General features: G+C 44.4%; 11 protein-coding genes across 11 annotated transcripts, besides 1 other annotated feature; 5 read left to right on the top strand and 6 right to left on the bottom strand.

Annotated features, from left to right (window-relative positions):
• On the top strand, positions 1-1,461 carry BEWA_048710 (conserved hypothetical protein; the record flags this gene model as incomplete). Its single annotated transcript, XM_004831799.1, has 1 exon — positions 1-1,461. The coding sequence occupies one exon, from the start codon at positions 1-3 to the stop codon at positions 1,459-1,461; it is 1,461 nt and encodes a 486-aa protein (XP_004831856.1).
• Positions 1,462-1,867: 406 nt separating this feature from the next.
• BEWA_048700 (conserved hypothetical protein) lies at positions 1,868-3,946 on the bottom strand (the record flags this gene model as incomplete). Its single annotated transcript, XM_004831798.1, has 1 exon — positions 1,868-3,946. One exon carries the CDS (start codon positions 3,944-3,946, stop codon positions 1,868-1,870), a length of 2,079 nt encoding a protein of 692 aa, XP_004831855.1.
• A 1,757-nt stretch (positions 3,947-5,703) lies between these two features.
• On the bottom strand, positions 5,704-6,609 carry BEWA_048690 (signal peptide containing protein; the record flags this gene model as incomplete). Its single annotated transcript, XM_004831797.1, has 1 exon — positions 5,704-6,609. The coding sequence occupies one exon, from the start codon at positions 6,607-6,609 to the stop codon at positions 5,704-5,706; it is 906 nt and encodes a 301-aa protein (XP_004831854.1).
• A 354-nt stretch (positions 6,610-6,963) lies between these two features.
• Positions 6,964-7,684, bottom strand: BEWA_048680 (signal peptide containing protein). Its single transcript, XM_004831796.1, has one exon. The coding sequence runs from the start codon at positions 7,664-7,666 to the stop codon at positions 7,121-7,123; it is 546 nt and encodes a 181-aa protein (XP_004831853.1). The 5' UTR covers positions 7,667-7,684; the 3' UTR covers positions 6,964-7,120.
• A 907-nt stretch (positions 7,685-8,591) lies between these two features.
• Positions 8,592-9,345, bottom strand: BEWA_048670 (signal peptide containing protein). Its single transcript, XM_004831795.1, has one exon. The coding sequence runs from the start codon at positions 9,278-9,280 to the stop codon at positions 8,726-8,728; it is 555 nt and encodes a 184-aa protein (XP_004831852.1). The 5' UTR covers positions 9,281-9,345; the 3' UTR covers positions 8,592-8,725.
• A 452-nt stretch (positions 9,346-9,797) lies between these two features.
• Positions 9,798-10,829, bottom strand: BEWA_048660 (hypothetical protein; the record flags this gene model as incomplete). Its single annotated transcript, XM_004831794.1, has 2 exons — positions 9,798-10,001; positions 10,056-10,829. 2 exons carry the CDS (start codon positions 10,827-10,829, stop codon positions 9,798-9,800), a joined length of 978 nt encoding a protein of 325 aa, XP_004831851.1.
• Positions 10,830-11,415: 586 nt separating this feature from the next.
• Positions 11,416-11,667, top strand: BEWA_048650 (hypothetical protein; the record flags this gene model as incomplete). The annotated part of the gene is made up of 1 exon (XM_004831793.1): positions 11,416-11,667. One exon carries the CDS (start codon positions 11,416-11,418, stop codon positions 11,665-11,667), a length of 252 nt encoding a protein of 83 aa, XP_004831850.1.
• A 487-nt stretch (positions 11,668-12,154) lies between these two features.
• BEWA_048640 (signal peptide containing protein) lies at positions 12,155-13,735 on the top strand (the record flags this gene model as incomplete). Its single annotated transcript, XM_004831792.1, has 1 exon — positions 12,155-13,735. The coding sequence occupies one exon, from the start codon at positions 12,155-12,157 to the stop codon at positions 13,733-13,735; it is 1,581 nt and encodes a 526-aa protein (XP_004831849.1).
• Positions 13,736-14,212: 477 nt separating this feature from the next.
• BEWA_048630 (BT1 folate/biopterin transporter family protein) lies at positions 14,213-15,396 on the top strand (the record flags this gene model as incomplete). Its single annotated transcript, XM_004831791.1, has 2 exons — positions 14,213-14,386; positions 14,488-15,396. The coding sequence occupies 2 exons, from the start codon at positions 14,213-14,215 to the stop codon at positions 15,394-15,396; spliced, it is 1,083 nt and encodes a 360-aa protein (XP_004831848.1).
• Positions 15,397-16,291: 895 nt separating this feature from the next.
• BEWA_048620 (signal peptide containing protein) lies at positions 16,292-16,860 on the top strand (the record flags this gene model as incomplete). The annotated part of the gene is made up of 2 exons (XM_004831790.1): positions 16,292-16,327; positions 16,462-16,860. 2 exons carry the CDS (start codon positions 16,292-16,294, stop codon positions 16,858-16,860), a joined length of 435 nt encoding a protein of 144 aa, XP_004831847.1.
• Positions 16,735-16,796: a sequence feature (CT-rich).
• A 774-nt stretch (positions 16,861-17,634) lies between the features above and the next one.
• BEWA_048610 (hypothetical protein) lies at positions 17,635-19,245 on the bottom strand (the record flags this gene model as incomplete). The annotated part of the gene is made up of 1 exon (XM_004831789.1): positions 17,635-19,245. The coding sequence occupies one exon, from the start codon at positions 19,243-19,245 to the stop codon at positions 17,977-17,979; it is 1,269 nt and encodes a 422-aa protein (XP_004831846.1). The 3' UTR covers positions 17,635-17,976.
• Between the last annotated feature and the right edge of the window lie 262 nt (positions 19,246-19,507).

Below are 19,507 nucleotides of genomic sequence, written 5' to 3'. Positions count from 1 at the left end.
ATGGCGCTAAGTACATTCGGGCTTCGGATGGCCATGAGACTCTCTCGTCCGGCTCCAAAGGAAGAGGAGAACAGCAAAGTGCCATACTCCAGGAAGCAGATGAGTGACACGCACGGATACCTCTTTCTACTCCTGGGCATCTCCATGGCTACAAACTTGAACACGAGTCTACTTACTGAAAAGGTCTTTAGGTGTCAGAACTTTGCCAACAAGTGCATGGGCGCCTACATCGTCTTCACCTTTACTGGAGCATTTGCGTTGTTCTTTCTGATAAACCTCAACTTTTCGGCCATGGTATTGAGTGTGTGGTTGTTAGTGGCGTCTCACTCGATGCATGTACTTGTGGGCATGTTTGGTAATGGTTTAATGGCCCGTAACATCTTCATCCTGGGCTATGGGTTTAACGGAGCGTTGGAGGCACTCATTTGTTTCTCGGGTGCTGGCGTCATCTCTAAACTATTTCTCAATTCAACCTACTCGATGATCTACACGGGGTTCCCTGCAGGTTCCATTTTCTTGGGAACCACCCAGACCATACTGAACCGTGTAGTCGGAACTGCCACAATTTCGCAAATGAGAAAGAACCTGGTCCTGTGCCACGGATGTCAAGCTTTAATATCAACCATAGCAGCTATTTGGGCTACACTCTTGTACATTAAATATGGGCATTTTGTTAAGGATAATGAAGAGAACAAGACTGAAGATGAAAAGAAGTCCGAGAGTGAAAACAAGAAGCCCGGCATCAGCCAAAAGTTTGCCGATGCTATTGAAAGCTTTAAATATACGAGGTTCTACTATTCGAGGCTCATTTTGGTCACTTTCGCATACTCCATGAGGTATTTCTTCTTCCCTTGTCTATTGCCATTTGTACTGGACATTCCACACCATATCAAGCTCATTTGTTCTCTTTCACTTACGCTTTCAGAGTTTATATCAAAGCTAAACAGTGTGAATATCAACGAGGTTATAAATCCATCGGAAAGGAGTCCTTCTCAGTCTCATGATGTGTTTCTTTTAATGAGGGACGCTTATTTACACTTTATTGCTATTGCCTCCATTACATCTTCGGCGCTTGTCTTATGGTCGTCTTTGACTGGCAGGCATCGCTTTACACAGTCACCCATATTCATCTTTTGTTTTATCGTTCTCATGGGAATATCATACGGTTACTTGTCAACCAGGTCCATTAACGGTTGTAAGCCAGTGCTAGACTACTATACCAAACAGAGAGACAATAAGGGTAACCCAATGGTAAAAGAAGAGATTGCCAATGGCCCCGGAGTTTCTGGTGTCACCACTCTTACAATCAATATGGCTCTAGTGTTCATTTCAATATTTTCAAATGTGACGGAAGGGTTTATAGTAAGGTATAAAGGTTCTATAGCCTACATTCTCAACAACAGCAAAGGAGAATTGTCCATGAAAGCTGTAGATGCTCTATTAATGCAGCTTAAATCATAACGCTTTAACACTTGTAAGCCTACTACACAATGTGGTAGAATAGGTCATTTAATTTGTCAGAAGTTTACATAATGTCTAGAGTAGCTATTTTAAAGCAGAGGTAGTCTTAGAGATAGAGGTACCTTAAGAGAGAACATTGGTATCACCAGCAGGGCCTCCCTCCTATTCCTTTACGGGTCACAAAAGTCCCTCTACATCCAATGTGTAGTGATCACTTGTTTGTTTAGTCTTATTGCGTTAGCATAGTCCATAAGAAGTGCTCCTTGGTGTGGATATTCCGGTAGGTTTGTCATGAAAGACTTCTCTTCCTCATCTTTAAACCTATACACCTACAAACATACCTGTACAAGAAGATAGAAGTGTTAAAAATTACTAGATTTTACCGACACAGTTAGTCTTAACTGCATTAATGGGAAATAAAATAGTAAGCATACTGATCCAAGAATTCCTTTACATGTGGAATTACAGCACGAGATAATTGGTATGAATTAAGATAGTGACAGGCACCTTCCAACTCTACAAATTTTGCAACTTTACTCTCCTTTAGTTTCTCGTTAACCATCTTCCTTGGACCATTTGCGTTACATCTCGCATCATCCTTTGTGTGCAAGAATAGCGTTGGTAAATCCTTTGGATAATGGGCCATATTCTCATCCTTGTTGGCATCTTCTGTAGCGCTAAAGAGAAGTCTGGATGTGTGTAATAACATTCTAGTGGACAGGAAGAACGGGTCACTGTGTCTCGTAAAATTACCAAACGATTCTCCGTGTCTACTCAGCTTGTCGTGTGAATTCTCCCAAGTTGGAAATGACCATGCATAAAGCTTATAGAATTGAATCATAATCCATTTTGTCCAGGTAGCTACGTAGTGTTCCAGGCTTAACATGGCCGAGAGACCAATTAGGCCGTCTACAGATTTTGCTCCCTCTTTTGCATGCTTGTAAAACTCCTGAATAGCCCGCATGGAAATGTTTCCTCCCATTGAAAATCCTAGCAAGAATGTCTTTTTATCCGTAGGAGTGTTCTCATATACAACCTTTTCATTCCACTTTTCAGAGGAGTCATCAAATTTGCCCCTCTTGACAATACTAATGAATTGCAAGAGATCATAAATGTAGTCCTTGTAGCTACGAACATGACACCTTGGTGCTGAGACGGATTCAGAGAGACCCTGGGACTGCAGGTCAAATCCGTAGACATTGTAACCGAGTCTATTCAGAGCCTCCACAAAACCACCTCTATAGTCGTATCTGGGCGACGCCTTGATGCAGTCTCCACGTATGGCTGGATTCTCGAAGATGTGTCTATACATCTCCATCGGATTCGGCTCTGGTGAAGGTTTATAGCCCCCAAATGGAGGGGCGTATGAATAGGTTGGAAAGTCTAAATGCCTATAATTCCATTCTAGATTCACTAGATTAAAGCCTATAAAGTATCCGCGGAATCCATGAATAAGAATGATATCTCCCTTGGCATTCTCTACTCTAGAGGCATAACTTGTGAGTCTGAGGCCTTGCTTATTCTTAAAACTACTCATGGTCAATTCATGGACAACCTCTTTGGGTGGATCCAGAGGGTCATTACCGGAAGTTACGGAAAAGTAGCCCTCTTTGTCTACACTAATCCACTCAGCACCGCTCTTGGCAAAGTATAAAACCTTCCGCTTGCCCTGGTTGTCTTTGACCAACAGGAATCCAGCAAGTGGTTTGTTATTATAATGGTAGACATCGGCATAAGTGCAATACTCTCCGTCCTTTGCCGTCCATACTGCACTATTGCCATCTATAACACTGGTGAGAAGAAGACCTGGAAGTGGAGTAAATAATCGTTCTGAACAGCTGCCGGCAATGTAAGAGTGTGTGTGGAATGAATCACTCGGTTTTGAGAGGTCCATCGTAATGTGATTATTAAACTCAGATTCCTTAAATCCGGCTTTCCTTATTCCCTCCAGGTATTCCTCTCTTGTCTTAATATTCCATTTTCCAAGGATGCCTGTTTTACCCAGAAACTCCTCCCTGAAACCATCCGAATTTAGAAAGAGTAGGTAAGCCCACTTTGGATCCTTTCTAGGATAGAATGAGACATACATGCAGCCCTTATTCTTGGCCCTGTCCTTCCAAATTGTGGTAGTCCATCCATTCTTTATCTTTTTGATCCTGCATTTACTATTGGCAGCGTATACTGCAAAGGGAAAGTCTGGCGTCTTGTTTACGTAGAACACTCTCGGATCCTGAGTTTTACTAATGTCCAAAGTTACATGATCGAAGTCTTCATTCCTCTTGACCACGGAGTGGAGTCGGCTGTAGAACTCCTTCCCGGTAGTCTGTTTCCATTCTCCACCACTCTTCTCGAGGTAGAAGCAGCTCCTGATGCCTTCTTCATTCTTTAAGTAAATGTTGGCATGGGTGATTTCATGCGTTAAAACTGTTACATGAGTGCAATGGTTTCCATCCTTATTCTTCCAGAGAAATGTGCCACCATCCATCACCGACGTTATCTCAAAACCATTCCTGGCTAGATGTATCGTCTGAAACAGCTCATAAGGTCTTCTAGTGAATACATTTATGAAGGAAGAATCTGGAGAAGAGAGATTGAGAGTAACATCTTTGACCTCTTCCCTGGGTCCTTGCGAATCCACCAAACTATATGTTTTACCTAGTAGCAGTACGTATAGTATCAGGAAGATCCGCATTAGAGATCTTCAGGCAAATGTGTGCCTGGAATAAAGAGCATTTCTTCTACGAGTTCCAATGCATGGGGTGAAGAGGAAGAGAACATACCACCCACCATAAAAAGAAGAGACTAAACCGCCGTTTAAATTTTCCTAGTATGGACTTGGGTATTTAAAATTGTTGGTTCCCAGTAGGGCCTGACCCGCTATAGAGTACAGTCTATTAGCATTGACTAGGAAGGCTATGAGGCTTCTACTCCCTCATTGTCTTTACTTACTCATTCTTCCTTGCTGTTTCCAAGAGGTCCATGTTGACAAAATGATGATGGAAGATCAAGTTTTCTTCAAGGTGAATCACATGTTTGTTATTCCATAAGGTTTCTGTACTGCTCCTATTCCACGAATTTGTGACAAGGCATGAACAGTTTGTGGGTATAATCGTAGACTTGGTCATCCAAAGGTGGCAGGGATGGCGACTGGAAGGAGCCTATACACTATACCTGAATGTCTATACTGAAATTGCTTTATAACTTGAAATGCACTAGTATCTTCCACGTCTAAAGAACTCAGTTTAAATTGAAGGAGATGCAATAGATTCGTAATCAACTGGAGATCATCCTTGTAGCAAACGTGGTCTCATTCTTGCATGTTCTCAGATTCTCCTTTTTTGAATAAAGCTAGTATTTTTCCATAGTTTAATCAATGTGAATGTATTTCGGTATTCTCATTTAAGCGTCATCCAAAGTGCTATGTTCCCTATCTTATTCAGCAATGAAGAAACCTTACATTCATCAGTTATAATCGTACGGAGAAAGGGCGTTCCTGGTACTCTATCCATTCTAACATTAAGCTGAATGGTTTTTCTCAGTCTCGATATTGCAAGATGAATGTTCCTACCAGGTCCTGAGAGATCTGTAGGTCTACCAATGGCCTTGTCTAGAGACGGCCAATCCTCCATATCTTCCAGGCACTATTCCATGTCTCACATTTCCTCTCTAATCAAGTTCCTCCCAGTCTTACAGGTCCAAAGATGTAAAAAGTGGGTCCTCCGTCAGCTGGTCCTACACATGGCCAACTGATGTCCCTCTTTTGACCATCAGATTTCCTTATCAAACATCCATACTGTACAAATAATATCCTTTACTCCACTCTATATGCTTATAAAACTGCATTAGTGCCTCTATACTAGCCTTACCAGCTAACGCCTAAAATGTGTAGAGACTCCCTGCCTATTTTCATGATACTCCTGTACCTACCACATCCTCATCCATTAATGATACTGACTGAATGTTATGAGTGGAAGATTGGTAGGATTAGGGAGAAAATTCCTTCTGACTGAGAAAATAATGGACATTAGTGGTGATAATTATCCCGACTTACGACGTCGTTTTGCGCAGACGACAAATAACGAGAGTTTGTGTAAACATGTCAAATGGACTATAAATAACGATTGTATAAGTTTAAATGGAATGTATTGTCGTAGCTATATCCATCTCTCCTTTTCCTTGTTTACAGCGTTGAATCTCTCTTCCCTTGGTATCCTTCACTCCGGGGTCCTTTTCTATCGTTTCTCATTTTGAGTTACCCATTTCCTTTTTCTTGTTCTTTATGAAAGCTTTTCTAGTGACTTTTTTCCATCGTCTGCCCGCTCTATCAAAGTACCTGAAATCTGAGCCCTTTATGCCGACCAACTCAATGACCAATTGTTGCTTACCACTTGGATAGGTGAATATAGTGCATGATATGCATTTTGAGTGGCCGTCACTCGTCCAAAGAGCCTTTTCTCCATCTTGGACTCTGACGGCATAGTGACTATACTTTGGGAAAAAGTAGCGAGTGGAAGTCCCTAGAATGACAACTTCAAAACTTGTGCAGTGTTCAGTATCCTTGATCACAGAAATGTTGAGGGAGAAGCTGTGAAAAGATGCCGGAATCACCTTTAATGTTTTAAACTTGTCGAGGTGAGTCTCCAAAGAGTGGGTCCACTTGCCGTCGTTAAGTTCAAAATAGGTGTTGTGTAGCGTGGGAATGACAGATACTACAGTGTTGACAAGCTCCGGTGCTCCATTCCTTAGGTATACTTTAATGTACTCGGTAGTTTTGCGAAAAGAGGACATCCATACCGGCTCACTTCCGTTCATTATTTTAGCGATACATAGCCTCCTTTGAGGCACAATTAGCCTCGCCTCAACATCGTCGTAGTAATAGTCAAAGGAATGGAAAATTTGCGGGTCAGGTCTAGAAATGTCAAGGACCTCCAAATCTATAGGAGCTTGGGCCTCACCACCTTCAGAAGGGCAGATTGATGCATTCTCATCTACACATGTGCCATAGGTGACATCACAACCATCCGTGTGAGTCAAGAGGGTGTATCCTTCTCCGTCGCGGTTATCATCAGTACCCTTGAGACAACACGGCCAGCCTGCACTGCAGAGCTGGATGGTAGCCAGAATGGGCGCTATAATGCTGACCCTCATGTTTTTTAAAATGAGAGTATTTTCCGAGAGTCCAAATTTTCAAGTGGCATTAAAAGTACATGGGCGTACTGAGGGTCATCCAAGCCGACGGGTATTTGGCAGCTTGGTCGCAGGAATAGCTCGATATTTTCAAGAGCTTACTAGCGTGCAAGGCCCCATTAGACGTCATGGCGCCAACTTGGTCTCCTGGTGAGCATTCCTGCTCCTTTCTTGGGGACTGCAAGACTCTTGATCTGCCGGTGGAAAACGCATGCAGCCAGTATCTCCGTCCAATAAGACCATTCCTTCGACACAGCCATCATGAATATCCATAATCATAAATCCCCAACCATACACTCAATCAACCGCGTAAATGCAGAAGAAAAAAATTAGTAAACATGACAAGGTTCGACAAAGTGCGATAGCCACATGGCAGTGGATTTAGCCCACTTCATCTTCAAATCGTTGTCAAGATTTAAAATGTCCATACCAACCGTGTGCGTGAGCTCTGGAATGGAAACGTCCCAGGGGCTCAGAGTTCATCAGAGACGTCCTCACCAGCTGGAGCCTCGACCTTGGGAGCTTCACCGAGCTCTTCCTCGCCGCTGAGTAACTTGTTGAGCTTGAAGAAGACGTCGTGGGCTGGGAGCTCTGGGTGCTTGGGCTCTGCAGGCTTAGCGTATGAGAGGAGCTTCTTGTAAAAGGCCTCATCAGTGACTGGTGCCATGTCAGAGCTGCTGTGAGAGTATCCGAGGAGGACCTTTCTCTTGTCGTTGAAGCCAGCGTAGAAGGTCACATGTGCAAGACCAATGCCCATGCACTTGTAGAACACAACGAGCTCCAGGAGGTGCTGAACGCCGTCGTCCGCGGCCTTCCAGATACCCTGCGAGTCAAACTTGATGGAAGTGACCTTGGTGTTGTACGAAGGTCTGAAGATTCCAACCTTTAGGCCGAGATGGTCGTAGTCGTGGTACTGGCCCGAGACCTTTTCGGGGTGCTTGAGGTCCAAGACGAGGTTAGCGGAGGAAAAACCTGCCAAAAGGGCAGCGAGTGGAACAAGAGCGAAAAGGACCTTCATTATGCAGAGATTATGAATGAAACAGGGAAGCTATGGGGAACCGCTCATCCTATGGGGAAACGAAGAAAAGAGCAACTCTGAGCCAACATCCGCAAGGTGTATACACCAAGACCCGTAAAGCAAAGCGTACGACCTGCAGTGGCAGCCATGTAGACGCAGAGAACCTCCACAAGCTGCCAAAGGCCACAAGGATGGCAATTCGCTAACCAAGTAAACGACGAATGGGGGCTAGACTCAGTGTGTACCTCTTTCCACCCATTAAATTTGGCGCTGGCATCGTCTCGTGTCTTTTGTCCTACGGGGTCTCTAAATGAGGGACTATGACTATGGAATGAGCGAAGCGAACGCGGTGAACTTGGCGAGGGCCAATGTGTAGACGGATTCCAGCAGTTTATGGGTAGAATCATCCGTTTGTCCGTAATCTGCTCGTTTTGCGAGACAAATGAGGGTGTTGCATGGGTGGTAAGTCCATGTGACAACTAGGGGAGCGCTCGTGACATGGAAGATGTGTTGTCCTGTTCTACCGTCCACTCGTGGCCAGCGCCAATGGAGTTTATGGCAGTCATAAGGTACATACGGAGGTTTCTGGGTGGCAATGTATGTTCTCACGGGGAGTCCCATTCTCCACATTGCAACGCCAAGGAGGCATAGGCCAGTCAGGCCACCTGGTACTCCTCAGGCTATACCATCGGCTCCTTTCAAAGGTGATGAGCTATGGGTGTTTTAAGCTTGCAGATCCGATGGTTTCTCATTCTCCCTTCTCATCACTACAAGGTCTTCCTATGTCACCTTTTAGTACACCATGGATGGAACGCTTTGATGACGTGACAGTGACTCTAGTGTAGACCTCTGCTTAGACCTAGGAGGACATGCATGAATACTGGATGAATGGGTAGTGTCTCATAAGGAACATAGACATGTAAGAGAGACTACCATTAATTAAGCATGCACATTCTAGTGGAGTGTGAACAAGATATCTAATTATGGTATTCCAGTATACCAACAAGAGTAACCATGAGTCACTATTAAAAAGCTTGAGAGAGGGAAGTAGGAGACTGGTTAGTCAGTGTACCTCATTTCCCTTAGTTTCTCTTCATATTCTTTCTCATTCGATGAAGTCCAACTACTGCCATCCTTCTTAAAGTGTTTTATACCAGTATTTGTAGAAATTAAAAGTACTGAAGAGTCTCCCTTTGATGATACTTCTGCGGATATAAACTTTTTATAGTCTTCATCTTTCTTCCATAACTCCTCACCGTTGTGCGTAACAGATGTCACATTAAAACCTCTTTTGGGAGTATATCTCTTTGTCTTTACTCCGCTACTATATTGCTCAGATATAGATACCTTGGACTCGTCTGGATGAGCAAGGGTAACTCCACCCTGTCCAGCTGACTGAGTAACTGGAGTCACTGGTTTAGCAGCTTGCTGGGGAGCTGATTTAGTAGCCTTCTGATTAGGTTTGGCAGCTGGCTGCGCATTTACCTGTGGTAGCTTCTGAGGGGTAGGTTGTTGGCCACCTACTGATCCCTTTAATGCCCCTTTGCCATCATCACCCCCGCAGTGACAGAGTCCCACCAAACATACCGTCAACAATACCGCCAGAATTCTCATCTTGCAGAATCTTTGTCTAAATAAAAATAACAGCTATAGTCTTGGTATAAATAGAAATTATTAGTATTAGAGGAGTAACGGGAATGGAACCCAGGAATGTGGAGAATGGTGGGGATAAATAACAGTTATGTAGACATTTTATTCCTCCTGACAACCGGTCTAGTAGATTAGTTGGTCTAGATGAGCACTTGTAATAATGTTCACAATTCCTCTATTCTACTGGATGGGTATTTCTGGTGAAAGATGGTGGAAACATGCCACAAATTTAGTGCCTTGTAACTCTAACCTATTCCAATATTCCTCTATTAGTAGTATCGTCACAGGCTTTTCTATATACATGTAGTATTACCGAAAGTTGAGGTTATGGGATCCCTGAGAGATACACAATCCATACAGGACTACCTCTACCTATGCAGTTTATTTTTGTGATTAATAATTAGCCCACATCCATCCATGGGATGGATGAGTAGTCATTCTAGTGTACAATTAAAGCAGGATTAGGAGGTTATGGTATAGATTATCCCTTAATCTCCTCTATCTTCCTGTCAAATTCGTCTCGTGTGAGGTCCTTCCAGCCATCAGCATTCTTCTCAAAATACTTCCATCTCCTTGTTAATCTTTCCACTACAATCATTACTAGTAGTTCTATGTTCCCACGTTTGTGAATGAGACAAGAAAGGCAATAGTCGTCAAAGTATCCATTCCACCTTGCATAGACTCCCTGTACATTAAGAAGTTTTGAGGAATTCCACAACTCACTACTCCCATCCGTAACCTTCTTGGCATGATAGCCAGGTGTAGGAAAGAAATGCTTGGTAGTAACTCCCAGTAATTCAGCTTCAAAGACCCTGCATTCATCAGTATCCTTAGAAGCAGAGAGATCAATTTCAAAGTTTGATTTCCATTCTGTAGTATCCTTTAAATTCTTCATCTTAGCATCGGTATCAGTGCAAAATACCCATCCGTTTTCACTCTTTACATAATCTCTTCGTAATACACCTGAGGAAGTTTGGAGAGTAACTGACGCAAGCTCAGGCTTCTTATCCTTGTTGAGATATACCCTGATATACTCTAGCATTTCTCCAGCTGAAAGAGTATAAACCTCTTCAGTACCACTTACAAGCTTTGATACAGAAATGCCTTTATTAGGAACAACTAGCCTTATCGCATTACCAGCGAAAGTATAGTCGAAGGACTGAGACTTGTCCTTATCCGGCTTTGAAATGTCTAAAGTAGTATCACCACTCTGTTTAGATGATTCAGTAGGCTCTTCTTTAGGAGCAGGTGCCTCTACAGGTTTATCAGCTGTAGGTTTTGGTGGCTCCTGGACAGGCTGAGCAGCTTGCTTGGGAGTTAGTTGAACAGGTGACTGCTTAGCTATATGATGATTTTTTGCTTTTGTCTTTAAAGCGTCCAGATTCTTCTTGTGGTCCTCTTCCTTACCATCTTTCCACTGCTTACCATCATGGTATCTATAAACTGTTCCCTGCTTGTTCTTATTATCCCTGGTAACAAGTACTGCAACTCCAAGACCTTGAAGAGTTTCCATTAGATCCAGCACCACTACCAGCTACAACACCAATACCAATACCTGCAAGAACAACGGGAACAAGTATTAGTAGATGGGTTAGCAACTTGTTCATCAGCTTTAGTAATAGCAGGTGACATTCTCCTAGCTCCTAGTCTTCGAAGTGGTAGGCTTATTTATGAAAAGTAGGAGGGGAAGCCATGACAAACTACATTCACCTTAGATCCTCCAATTTAACTCTAAAAGACGAGAAACTGCCAAACTCATCCCTGTGGATCTAATAATCCGTGCATACATTGTTCATTCTATTCTTCCTAATTTATTCACTGCCCCTTACGGCCGACCATGTACTTGTTGTCTCACCCTTGGTCTCTTGTTGTGGATCCGGATTTATAGATCAATGACTCTCGTAGACCTTTTACTTTATGCAAAGGCATTTAGAGCATTGACTATTCGCGTAGCTTGAGAAATGAGATTGAGACTCTCTGACCTTTCCTGGTGTATCAACCCCTGGGATTCCCGTAAATGAACCTCTACGCTAGACGTATATGTGTCCGGACAGAACACCAGAAAAGGTAGGAACTAGTGCGAATTTAAGGTCTTGACGATGGATCTCGAGTCTGAAGGCAGTTGTATGTCTCTGACAGCCAAGCCAACTTTGGCTGAAGAAGAGATCGATTTGACCTTTTCTGGACTATGTGACGAATTGGAGAGAGAAACAGGCGAACAGTACTCCAGGAATCAAGTCATTTCGTACATTGTCGTCATGGTCAATGGGATCCTCGTCCTGATCAACCTCCCAGTCACCTACATTTACAAGGACGATTTCAACATTCCACCAGGTACGTTTGATGAGTGACTGTATTGTGTAACATAATGTGAACTATGGAGTAGTGAGTATGAGCGAATGGGTAACTATACGCCAGTATGGGAGCCTGGGTATCTCTAGAGAGGAATGGAGTCCATGCGACAGTTGGGAAATCTGGGAAGGACTACCATCTCTAGACATCGATACTTCTCCTTTCTTTAGCCATAAAGACTCCATTTCTAGTGATTAAAACCACTTGGGACCCATTTTGTGACTAGTAGTGAGAGAACAACTCTCTGTATAGAGGGGCTCTAAAAGGGCGTACGAGATGGATCTTTCGGACAATACGGGTATTTCTTAAACCTAACAACTTCCTCTTTATGCAGGAGTATTGGCGAGGTACAACAGAGCGGTGGAGGAATAACATGCACCATTCTTGTACCGAGTACCTGCCATGTGTCCTCCTCGGTCCTTCATTCTCACCATCACTTCACAGGCACAACATTGCCATTCTACATCTGAATAAATAATAAAACGCATGAGAATTCTTCTTTTACTCTTCACCGCATCACTGTTCCACATTTGCAGGTGTGGAAATGAGACAGACGAATACCCTGTCCCGCCACCACCTCCCCCTCCACCCTTTCATAGATGCACTTGTGGTGACAGATTCGCCCCTAAAAAGACCTCGAAGAAGGATAAATCCAAAGAGGAAGCTGACAAGGATGAAGGAGCAGCCGCGGATGCATCTGAGATAAAGCTGCGCAAGGATAGTAAGAAGGGACGTAGACTTAAGGATACGCAAAGGTCCTTTAAAGTCAAAAGGAATGAAAGTGACAAGGAGAAGGAAAAGCGTAGAGCCACAATATCCGTTCCAGAAGACCCTGTGCTGGCTACAAAGAATGACGAACGAGGCGACTATTCCCCTACCGATTCCCTCGTTGAGAGCACGGGAAATGGTTCAAAGGAGGATATTCTTGAAGCAGTGCAAACAGAGACGCATACTCCGACTGAAGAAGGAGCTGCATGTGCTCCTGAAGATGCCTCTACCACAGAACCTATGGGTGAAACTGAAGCAAAAAAGGAGGAGCCAGTCGTTAGAGCAAAGGAATACTTGAGGAAGAGCCCCGAGGATAAACCTGAAGAGGTGCCTTTACGGCCCTCTGGACTGACCATTGACATTGCCACTCCAGACACTAGAGAGTGTCAATGCTTCAAGTACCATCATGATGAGATTCCCATTGTTTTGATAGTCCCAAAGACGAACATGGTGAAGAATATCGCGGAGGGTAAGTTCCTGATATGGACAACTAGCCCCGGAGAAAAGGTGGAATACTCCAAGATGTTTTTGAAAAACGGAGAACCTGAAATGCTCCTAATCGCCAAGAGTTGTGACAATGTCGTAAGACATACACGTTTTATCAAACATGAAGGAGTATGGGAGGAATGCAAATCCTTCAAAGGCAGGACTCACAGGCTCAAGGTTCCCGTAGAAACGAGTACCGAGTTTCCCCTTAGAATAGAGGATGAGGAGAGCACCAAGGAATGCACCGTCTTCCAAACTTTGCTATTCGGCGTGAATACCCGCTTCTATTCTCCCAACCCCGGATACGTTGCCACTGAAGTATTCTACGGCAAATCCTCCATTTGGATTGGCGGAGAGAATGAACGGTGTATTTCATGTGACCTCTATTCAGAAATGGAGAGACCGTCGTTCATCCTGCTGACCATCAAGGACGTGAGGGGTTTGAGGTCCAAATACTACCGAGTTATTGATGGAGAATGGAAGAACATTACAGCTCAGGATTTTGAGCAGAAACGTAGAGAGACGATTGCTCTTGATGCAAGGAGGAAATACGCTCTTGCAGGAACATTGAAACCTGCTAGTAAAGAGCCTGGAGAAATACTCACAGAAACGGCGTCTCCCAAAAAGTCGAAAAAGAAAGGCAAAGGGTGTCTCATGAGGAAACTTTCCGGACTGCTATCCTCAGGAAAATCAAGGAAGCCGTTGGTTAGAAAGGCAGAAAGCTCAGGCACATCAAGTTCGGATACAAGAAGTAGCACAAGCGATCAAAATTCTCAGGATCTCTCAAAATCTGAAGACAGGGGGTCCATATAGTCGTTAATTCCTGTGCATGCACATGGCATGCCTGCCTACTATATTTTCTTCAGTCACAAATGGTCCTTACAGAGAGTATCCGACTGAATGCGTAGCATAAAGGGAGGATAAGTCCCGAAGAATGAGGGACTGAGCGACCGTGAGGGAGCCTGTGAATGTCTAAAGAGATGAGGGGGATGAACATGGAGTGGTGAACAATGGTGAATAAAGGGGAATAACTATTCCATGCTAGACGTCCTTTTCAGGGTACCTTGGTATACCTCTACATGGGACAGAATATGGATACAAAGGCTCCTATACTCCGTATACTCACCATTACTCCATAGTCTCCGACGTTGGTAGGTCACCTGTTTCAGTACTCCTTTCAGTCGCTTGTTAGCATTCATTCCGCTACGCTCCATTCACATACATTACAAAAATCTTACAGCTCTACTGCCACTGGTTTTCGGGGCGACTCACATTCCAATGAACATAAAAATGGTCTTTGCATTCATGAGCGATTCATTTCCCATATTTGGGAGCAAGAGAAAAAGTTACTTGGTGCTTGGGTCCTTGGTCTTGATGTCATCCCTGGTGATACTTGGAACCTCAACTGACCAGGGAATTGTCGCAACGACATTCCTTTTGGCCATGTGCTCACTCGGAATGACGGTTTGTTTTTGCATGCAATAGAGACGACTCTGGCCTTCGCCAGAGGAGTTGTGATAACTAGAGAATATAAGATCTCCATACATTGTTATACAATCATTTAGCTTTGTAACGTGGTTAGTGAAGCTCTATTGGTTGAGTCTGGAGCATCCAAATCTGATTACCAGGTCACAAACTCAGTCTCAATCTACTACATTGCTCGGAGACTGGTTTGGGTTTCCATGGTCTACTTATCGGCAATCCTGATGATGAGCATGTCAAAGAGGAGGGTATTCTTGCTATCGGCAGTTATACCAAGTGTAGTCTTGGTTGTCGCGCTCTTTGTTCGCGAACGTCAGGTCCGTAGACCTCCAACTGTTGGTCACCAAGTCTCAAACTTTGTCACCTTTACGCAAATCCCAGAGATCAGAAAGCCCGCATTCTTTCTATTCCTCATTTCAGTCGCTCCAACTAGCGGAATTGCAATGTTTTATTTCATGACTGAGGGCCTAAAATTTGAACCGGAGCTGTTTGGAAGGCTGGCGGTAATTCAAACGGTGGCAAGCATAGTTGGCATTTACTGCAGTTCAAGATGGTTAAAGCGAGCTGATCCGAGACTATTCTTCATGTTCTCAACTCTTCTGATTGCCACATTCTCCTTCTTCAGCCTGGTAGTTGTTAAGCGGTGGAACGTGAAGTTGGGCCTTCCAGACGCCATCTTTGTGATTACGGACAACATCATCGTGGAACTGGTGACGGAGATTTATGCGCTTCCGATATACGCGATGGTTACACGGATATGCCCCGAGGGGATCGAGTCGAGTGTCTACTCTATGCTGTGGAGCGTACAAGTGATTGGTGGAAATGTGAACGTCTACCTCTCATGTCTGACAATGTACATGTTCGGGCTCGACGGCAAGCACTTTGAGCGCCTGGCCTCCTTTCTCGTAATGTGTACAATTCTGCATTTACTGCCGATCCTGTTCGTATGGATGATCCCAGGAAGGACGAGCGGAGCTGAGCTCGATGTGTAATGAGTCTTGAGTGAAGCGAAAGACTGGTGACCGTAGGCTTTAGCCGGAGGGAGAATGAGCTTTGGCGACTTCTGGGAGCTCTTCCGTTTGGTAGGATTAAGGTCATTACTGGAGTAAACGGAAGGAGGAATGACCTACCGACGTCTAAGACTAGGTAGTAGATCACTATGGAGTGAGCGTAGCGAGTGGAATAGTGATGAGGACTCTATAAGCTAAGCGAATAGAGGAGAAGTGGCGAGTATACGCAGTATATGCGCTTGTGTATTCATTGGTAGATGGAGGAGTGAGTTACCATTATGAGAACTGTTCAGTATGGTAGTCTAAGTAGTCACTAGAGAGATGAGACCAATGAAGTAGTACTCGCACAGTGAGGATGAATAACGTGAAAATCACCTCTATATGGACAGTGTAAAGCTGTTGAAAACGAATCACGCCATTAGGAATGTCTAGAGGGGCCGCAAGGTCCATTCATTCCTCCCCTTTGCCCCCATGGGGTCTGCGGTGTATTCTTCCTTCCGCTTCGAATTTAAACCTTGAGGCTTAGAGGCGAGTTTTGCGTTAAGGAGATTTAAAGAGGCTATAGAATAGTTAATCATTGGCTAGGATTCTGGACAGGATGAAGGTCTTCTCACTGCTTTACAGACTTTATTCTCCCTTTTATAGTACAGAAAATCCTGGCTAGTTGGAATGAATTGTTGGGATTCCTTGGATTTTCTTCCCTTCCTGATCCTAAAGACGAAAAGATAAAATCTCCGATTTTTTCCTCTACAGGAAAAGTAGAGATTACTACCAAAAACGTTCATTAAAACTCCATTCATGGCCATTCTTTGTGGATTTGTTCCTCTTCCACCCCATGCATTCCATTATCTTTATTCCTCTTGTAACCGTTTCAAGGATGAAGTTCCCTCATGTGTTCTCACTAGCACTTATAGTGAGACTGTCAAGCTGTGATGAGGTCATCTTGGACCTCTCTTCTTCGGATCCTTCCTTTGCTAGGGACTATGAAAGTGCAGTGGATGGAGTAGTCTATCGCTCATTCTTCCAAAGGGACAATTATTCAGCCAGGTTGTAGATGGTGGAGTTACTCTCTGGGAAGGCAAAGGAGAAGAGAGATGCACCGGAGTATCCTCAAAGTCTGTGGGCGACTCTGTCCTTCTCACCCTCTCCGTCTTACCACCTGGCGGCAAACTCGGACTCAGGTACTACGTCAAACATAATGGAGAGTGGAGGGCTTTAAACAACGGGTTTAATCTCGCCAGGTATGAAGAACTCCAAAAAGCAGCAGACGCTGCAAAAGCTGCCGAGCTAGAAGAGGAAGGTGACTCAGACTATGATAGTGATGAAGAAGGAGACTCCGAAGGAGACGGGGATGAAGAGGTAGAAGAAGTCGAAGAGGAAGAGCTTACTGAGACACATGTACCTCACCTATATGAAGCTTCCGAAAATGGAGGTACAGGAGAATAAAAATCCCAATCTATCATATGATCGGGATGAGCTCCCTAGAGAGAATCTAAGATGAGGAAGACAGGGGTACCTAGAAGAATAAAGTGACTAAGCAGTCTTCTTCTGCAACATCTCAAGCTCCATTAGAGCAGCTACCTACTCCAGACTCTTAATAATGGCTCTACCGTATCATGCATCCATAGACACTCCCTATGGACACTGATGTTTAATGCAGTAAAACTTGTTGTCCCTAAAAAGGGCGTTTCTGTAGAAAATTCTCAGAATCCAGGTCTACGATATTGACCGACAAATCTAATATTTGCCTTATAAACACGGTGATAAGGGAGTTCCTGAAATGACCGTTGTCGAGACATGCTCAAGGAGATGCGTTCTCAATAAGCTAAATACAACAATGGTAGCACGTTCCCTACTACTCCAAGGGAGAACAATGTATTTACTACTCAAATGATGGTACAAGATCTCCATGCAACACTCACCATGGCTGGAGCCCATCCTATGGACTTTCACAATGTAGGCAATTCAAGAGTAAATGAGGCGTCCTAAGGCGTCTTTATAAATGTCTCTAACACTGCAAAATAATCTTGTAAGTATAGCATTTATTCTACTCGTCATACAGCTTTGCATGCACGTAGGATGAGAAGAATTTCCAGAGCATAAACACAATCTACAATGTCGAGGATGCATAAGAGGGACAAATTAAAAACTTTAATGGTGATTATGAGTTTTGAGAGGTCCACAAGAGTTGTCTGTACTCGTTTGCGGAGCGCCAAGTTGCAGATTTGTCTCTCAAATCTTCAAGCTTCCAGTGCAGTAAAGATTTTGCAAACTTGCAACTCTAGCTCCCCTTGTTCATAATCGTTTTTTGCTACTTATGTCTTTAGTTTTGTTAGAATACTTTTACATGTGTAAATCGGGAGATTTCAATTCCCTAATTCAGACTGTCTTTGCTTCGTCTATCCTTATTGTAATGTGCTTATTTTTACCTTTGAAAATGACCATTTATTACAGGCAGTAGTAATACCGAGAGGCTAGACCTTGCTGTAACCAATGGTCACTCATTCTTTATAGCATACATGTAACTGTCGCTTGACGTGGCTACACCAACAAGGCACCGCTCTATACCATTGGAAGTTCCGTCATGTTTGGGGCAACTTCCTTCATAAATGCTTCGAATTCCTCCTTGGTGCATCCAGTCAATTCTCCTTCTTGTTCCAAAAAGAACAATTCTCTCTGGTTTTCACTAGCGTCCTTAAAGGAGAGGACGACGGCCTTCTTGAGACCGCCGGCAGTGGCCATGGCGCCAATGTACCTTTCTCCCTTCTTGGCTGCCCAGAGCACACTGTCGCCATGCTTGACCCTGTCAACCAGGCATCCTGGGAGTGGGAAGCTAACTCTGACGTCCAGCTTTCCGTCCTTGACTTCATTCACATGGGCGACAGAGAGGTCTGGGTTTGCCAAATCAAGTTCAAAAGAGCCTACCTTGGGGATGGTCTTCTTGAGTTCCTGGTACCTCTGCTGGTATGCCTTGAAATCCACCTGTTGCCATCCATTCTCGCCCTTTTCGAGGTGCAAGAAGTTGGCATCTTTTACCTTTTCTCCTGGGATGTAGAGTGATGCCAACTTCTTCTCTCCGTTGAAGCTGGCGACAGTGAGGGCTGCGCAGCCAGAGACCTCAGACCTGAAGAGTACATCATCTCCGTCCACGATCTTTGCGAGGCGGAATCCTCTCTTTGGGTAGTACTCTTCAAGGACTACTCCATCGATGACGCTCTTTGACGTCCTCAAGGAAGCTTCCCTGCGTGCATTCAGGTTGTGAGCGGCTTCAACGGACTGAGAAATGTCGACTGTGACTGCAATCTGTCCAGCGGCGCCCACCTTCTTTTCAAACTGCTCAAGTGCGATTGGCACAAAGACGCCCTCCTCCAACTCGTAGTGGACGTAGAGTTTACCCTGAGTTTCACTATCGAGTTCCAGACGTAGGAAATCAACAGCTGAACCTGTGGAAAAGGCCCAGACCTTGTTGCAGATGGGTCCGTTGGTCTTCCAGACGTGAGCATCTCCAGAGACGACTTTAGTGATGGCGTCCTCTCCAACCACAGCTGAGGCGTCTGTAGCCAATCCGCCGCCTGCTCTGGCCGAGAACTCAGTCACCTTGACCCCCCCGACCAGCTGCTCCTGGGAGTCAAAGACGCCGGGATCTGCACCCTGGATGTCCAGGACGACACAGTGACCAGCGCAAGATAAGAGCAAATAGAGCAAAACATTCATCTTTACAGTTGCGATAGAGAAATTGCGATAAGGGACGTTGCGATATGAAGGTGAAATTAAATTTACACTGAAGAGGGCAGGAGACGAGACTACACATGCCGAGGGACATGCGCGCATTCACCGGGAGGCCTTAAATGCCAGGCATAGCCGTTTTTCGGATATTACTCGTATACAGACCTTTATACGAGTACGTAACCGCGACATTAGAGCCGGAAATGTCGTCCTTTGGCCAGAAATCGAGGAGCTCCCAGGTGCACTCGCTCTTTAAGGTCAAGTACGACTTTGAGAAACCAGAGCATCTGGGCACACGGTGCAAACGGACCAGAATGGTAGATGGTGGCCCAAATGATGGGATTTCGGCTAATATGTGTCCACTTCG

The sequence above is a fragment of the Theileria equi genome, assembly GCF_000342415.1.
Source record: "Theileria equi strain WA chromosome 4 map unlocalized gcontig_1105316255041, whole genome shotgun sequence".
Taxonomy (NCBI): domain Eukaryota; phylum Apicomplexa; class Aconoidasida; order Piroplasmida; family Theileriidae; genus Theileria; species Theileria equi.
This window is presented reverse-complemented; position numbering and strand designations above follow the sequence as displayed.